Source organism: Cariama cristata, unplaced genomic scaffold (assembly GCF_000690535.1).
Source record: "Cariama cristata isolate BGI_N322 unplaced genomic scaffold, ASM69053v1 scaffold22938, whole genome shotgun sequence".
NCBI classification, from domain to species: domain Eukaryota; kingdom Metazoa; phylum Chordata; class Aves; order Cariamiformes; family Cariamidae; genus Cariama; species Cariama cristata.
This window is the reverse complement of record NW_009629712.1, coordinates 1-4,782: the sequence shown is the minus strand read 5'-3', so window position 1 is coordinate 4,782 and position 4,782 is coordinate 1. Positions and strand designations below refer to the sequence as shown.

The window sequence follows — 4,782 nt, the reverse complement described above, 5'->3', positions numbered from 1 at the left end:
CCGTCCGCTTCCCGGGCTGCTCAACCCGGGGGGGGGAGGGTGGGCTGAATAACCGCCGTCTTTAACCAGAAAACCACCTGCCACAGGAAACCTGTCATTGCCCTGGAAAGAAAAGACTCACTGCTTCCTGCTAGCAGCCGGGGAAACCAGCGGCACGGTGGGGAGGAGGGGAAGATGCTTGAGTCAGAAGAAAAGAGAAACTGAGGCCTCAGAAGAACTGAATTAATACTGTTATTAATGAGAATAACAACAAAGGGATTAATAACGATGCTCAGCCTTGTCTCAATGATGCTGAGAGTATCGCAGCCTTTTCTACCTCTACTGCTGCTGAAATGCAGCCAGCTCCAGGCTGGAGCATCCCAGGCACTGACCGACCATGGAGCCAGCAGCCTGGGCAGGACTAGAGAAGGGAGGGAGAATGCAGTGGCAGGCTCTGCAAACTCAGCCGAGACAGCTAAAGCGGGACGCAGCGCTCTGAGGCCCTGGAAGGCTGCACCACCACCTTGGCAAAGCAAACCTGTCACCCCTCCGCTGCCACACTGACTTCTGGTGGTGCCCGCTCTCTGCACACAGGTTGAAACGCACCCAGCAGTTACAGTGGCTGTCACAGGAGGACCTCGCACAACAAACAAGCATCTTTCAGATGTGATTAAATGCTTTGGAAATCATGACTGACGTCGAACTCAGGAGCTGATGGGAATCACCCAGGGACTGGGAGTTCCAGCCTCCTCGTGACTCATTCCCTTCAAAACACAAGCTACAAAGCCCTGGGGCAGATGGAGCTGCTGGCTCCTTTCATACCACCATAGTTCAAGCTGAGCCATGCTCTTCGAGGCACAACCACATCAGAGAAGCAAAGTGCCTGATGCAGAGCTGCACAAATGCAAAGAGCACTCAGGGAATGAACCCAGGAGCAGCAGGGGGTCACTGTCCACCAGGAATTGGAAAAACATTTGCAAAAATTCACCATCCATCCTCTACTTGCCTCCCTGCATTTCTCCAGCTGCCTGACAGCATCCCCTCTGTCTGAACTAAACTGGGCTTAGCCCCCCTGCTCCCAGCCCCATGGGAAGGCAAGGAGTGTGCGCTATAAATGCTAGCTGAGCAGTAGTAAAATCATAAGCAAGTGGTTTGGCATCTGCTCTAAGAAGAGCAGCCTAATTCTTGGCACACAGCTAGCCAGGATTTTCCTGGGGGAGGATCAGAGCCCATATCCACCTCTAGGATTACCCTGGAGAAAGCAGTGACCCCAAGGAAAGGCTGTCTCTTCACCCCTCTCAGGTACAGTCACCCAGCGCCGTCGCTGCTGACAGATGTAATGCAATCAGCCTAGACCCATGTCAGCTCTAGAAGGATCATCAGCTATGGAGAAAAGAGTGAAATCTCTCTTAAACCCAGCTCCAACCATGGACTGAGGCCACTATGTAAGGAGGAAGGTTCAGGATCGGCTTCTCAAGAATTCTTCCCAAAACTGGGGATCTGGGGGGAATATGAAGATCACTAAGTCAAAGGATGTTTGTTTGAACATGAGCCCTACTGCTACTTCTCAAAGAGTAGCCAAGCCCAGCGCAGGGATAAAGATGGTCTCTGCCCACTGCAGGCTGCATGTTCTGCATCCTGCCCACCAGTAGCCCAAAACACACGGGACTGCACTTACCAATGTGCAAAATGCAAAGGAGACCAGCCCCTGTTCTCTGACACCGACCACATGCTCTTGCCCAAACATACACAGTCAGAAGCGACTGCTCCTCCTGAAAAGCAGATGCCTAATTCTTCACACTGGGAAGAGCCCCAGGGGTGACCACAGTGCCACAGGAGAAGAGTGGGACAGCAGGGTGAAACCAAATGATGGAAAATCCATGCTAAACAACAGGAAAAGCCTTCAGGTACTGTACAGTGTTCAGATATAGCAAGGGATGCAAGTGCTACCATGGAGACATTTAAAGACATTAGAAAATTATTAATATTTACTTATCTATGCAGCATAGCATCTCAGGGAACAGACCAGAGGAGACAGCTCATTTGGCTCCACATTGCACCATCATCCATACCAATGAATACAAAGCGCTACCGTCTCAGAAAAGCATCCTTGTACACTATTGCACCGCTGCAGAAGTGATGGCATGAAGCACAAACCTGGGGAGAGCCCGCCCGGGTGAGCCTCTGCTTTCAAAGAGCTTGTGACTGAGCCAGTCAGAAGAGGTTAGGAAAGGAAATCAGTAATGTCAGATTGAGAGATAAAGACGGATTCAAAACTAGCTGCAAAACTAAATGCTTCAGTGGCATTCGTCCTGGGCTGCGTGCTCTTGCTGCGAGTGCTGACTCCTACATCCTGCCCTGGCCTCACTTTTCCTGTCCTGCCTCAACTGAGCATCTCCGCTCCGAGTCCCCAGGGGAAAAGCACGCTGTCCCCTCTGTGTGCCCCAGTGCCGGTAAACGGGGAAGGGTGGGAGTGCTCACCAAGTGCAGCGTGTCTGCTTTCTGGGTCTGCCTCAGGCGGCTCTTCTGGGCAGCGATGCGGTTCTTCTCCCTCCTTTGGACTTTCCTCATGTCATCAGAAGAGTCCTAGGGAAACAAGGCATGGAAATGACTGGGGCATCCCCTCCCTTGCCCTGCTCCTGCAGGGCAGTAGGTGGGAAGGGGACACAGCAGATAACGCCATTGAAGCACAGGACATGGGATACACACTCTCAGCACCAGGATAAAGGCATACCCCAGGGATGTATGATGCTTTCGGCATCCCCGTTGCCAGGAGGGGCAAGCGTGATACCCTTGGACGTCCCGGCACAGCTGGGAAATGAACACTCCCCCTTTACCAAGACACAGGCCTGGGATATGGCTTGAGGAACCAGAGCAAGGACCTCTCTCCGGAACAGAGACAATGTACAATTCCTTGTACAGAAAACCTTACCCTTCCGCATCTCTCTGCAGGGATACGACACTACAGATATTCCAGCTCCCTGGCTAAACCGTCTTTCCAGAGATTCAGCCTGTGTTTTCCTCCTGTCATGCCTGTAGTTCCCACCCACTCTCCATCACCTTTCTCCCTCAGGCTTTATTTGTTGCAGCCCCTTACAGTGCAATATGGCCCCTGCTTTGTTTAACTAGACGGACTCAGAACTTTTGGTTTTTCCCCAGATCTCATTGCTGCAGCTCTCAGATCTCTGTGCTTGCTCTTTTCTGGAGTCCCTTGGTAGCAATGCCTGCAGTGCTGACTGCAACACTCCCAAGCCCTTTGGGCACGGGAAAGCACAGGTCTCCAGGCTCCAGGTCATGAGCTTCATGCAGCAGCCGTTCTCTGCTGAGATCTGGTCCTGCTCCTGCCTTCTGACAGTTGAAACCATCACATAGACTCTTTCATCTTCTATTTTCATACTGCACTGCCGCTTTTGTGGACTCTCTAACATTCACACCATTGCGTCTCCACAGGACTACAAAACTCAGTCACAAAAGTTATCTTCCCAGCCCATCAGTCTGTCCACATCCTCTCCCCCCTCCACCCTGCCCAAGATCTTTTCTTTTCTTTGAACTTAACCGTTTTATCCTTGCCTTCAATACCCTACAAATGTCTCAGATGCGGCAGCTCGCAGTCCTTATTCTTTGGCAACCCCTGCGCTTTATCCCCTTCTCTACCAGGATGCCTCCCCATCCATGGTTGCAAGCCCAAAATCATCTGCCCTTATCATCCCCAAGATTTCTGAGCAAAGTCTCAGGTACTTGCCATTGTTGTCAGCCCTAGAGAAATGTCAAATGACAGATATAATAAAGCTTAGCCAGAAAAGGCAGTGGAAATACCTCGGACTTGTGTCAGAATCTGCCAGCAAAAGACCTACCATTAAGGTACTCTGTGCAACAAAACAAAATCCCTGTCAAGCGTTACTGAGACCAAAAACCTCTGAGGCTGAACAGAAAAGAAAGCAGACCCGAAGTGGCAGGGTTTTTCTGGGTCCTGAGAGCTGTCCGCGGCAGCGGGAAGCAGGCAGGCTGCCTCTGAGCCATCCCAGTCCATGGCACGGAGGTGCGTGCTCAGGTTCCTTGCCAGAGCACCGACTCTCACGCCGAAGCTTCCTGCCTGCTGCCTGCTGGGTGCGTATCGCAGGGCCCACCGTCCCCAGGGGTCCCAGCCCCCCAGTTACCCCTGGCATAGCCCCAGGTAACCAGGCCTCCTCACTCCACCCATACCCAGCTCGCTGTTCGGGGCTCCTGCCGGAGCTCTGGGCTCAGCCCCGCATCCCTCTCCCCACAGCCGTTCCTAGAAAGCCCCACCATACTGCACTGTGAAAACACCAGCGGTGGGTGCCATCCTTCCTCCTGCCCACCCATGGCTCACCCTGAAGGACTCTCCAGCCGGGGACACCTGGGGAAGGGTCCCCGCTTTACCTGCTTGCTGGGAGGAGGAGACTGGCTGAAGCTGCTGGAGTCGCTGCTGTCAGAGCTGTGGGGCATGGCTCCCGTCTCTGGCTCCCAGGGCCTCTTCAGCTTCCTTTGTGCTCTTGGTGTGCCTGCCTTCTGTCTTCCTTCCCTTCCGTCTCCCCTACCCTCCGGTCCCCCCTGAGATGGTCCTTGGCTTCCTGGCTCTTGCCCGTCCTGGAAGCACGCTGTCCTCCTGCCCCACGCTCTGCCACTTTCTCTGCTCCTCCTCTCAGAGCCTCTGCACCTTCCCTTTAGGTCTCGGCCTCCTGTGGTTTCTCAGAACCTCGGGGATGTAAGCTGAAAGTCACATGGCCGGAAACTTTAAGGCGAAGAAGAAAAGTTACAGAAGAAAAAAGAAAAAAAAAAAAA

The 4,782-nt window shown here is 53.0% G+C and overlaps 1 protein-coding gene across 1 annotated transcript in view; it reads right to left on the bottom strand.

The window, feature by feature from the left end:
- BATF (basic leucine zipper transcription factor, ATF-like) overlaps nt 1-4,446 on the bottom strand; it is a 5,026-nt gene extending 580 nt beyond the window's left edge. The window contains exons 1-2 of the mRNA XM_009705285.1: nt 4,381-4,446; nt 2,461-2,565 (exon numbers count right to left, since the gene is read on the bottom strand). Of these exons, the coding sequence (XP_009703587.1) occupies nt 2,461-2,565; nt 4,381-4,446 (171 nt within the window). The remainder of the gene's footprint in view (nt 1-2,460; nt 2,566-4,380) is intronic.
- Between the last annotated feature and the right edge of the window lie 336 nt (nt 4,447-4,782).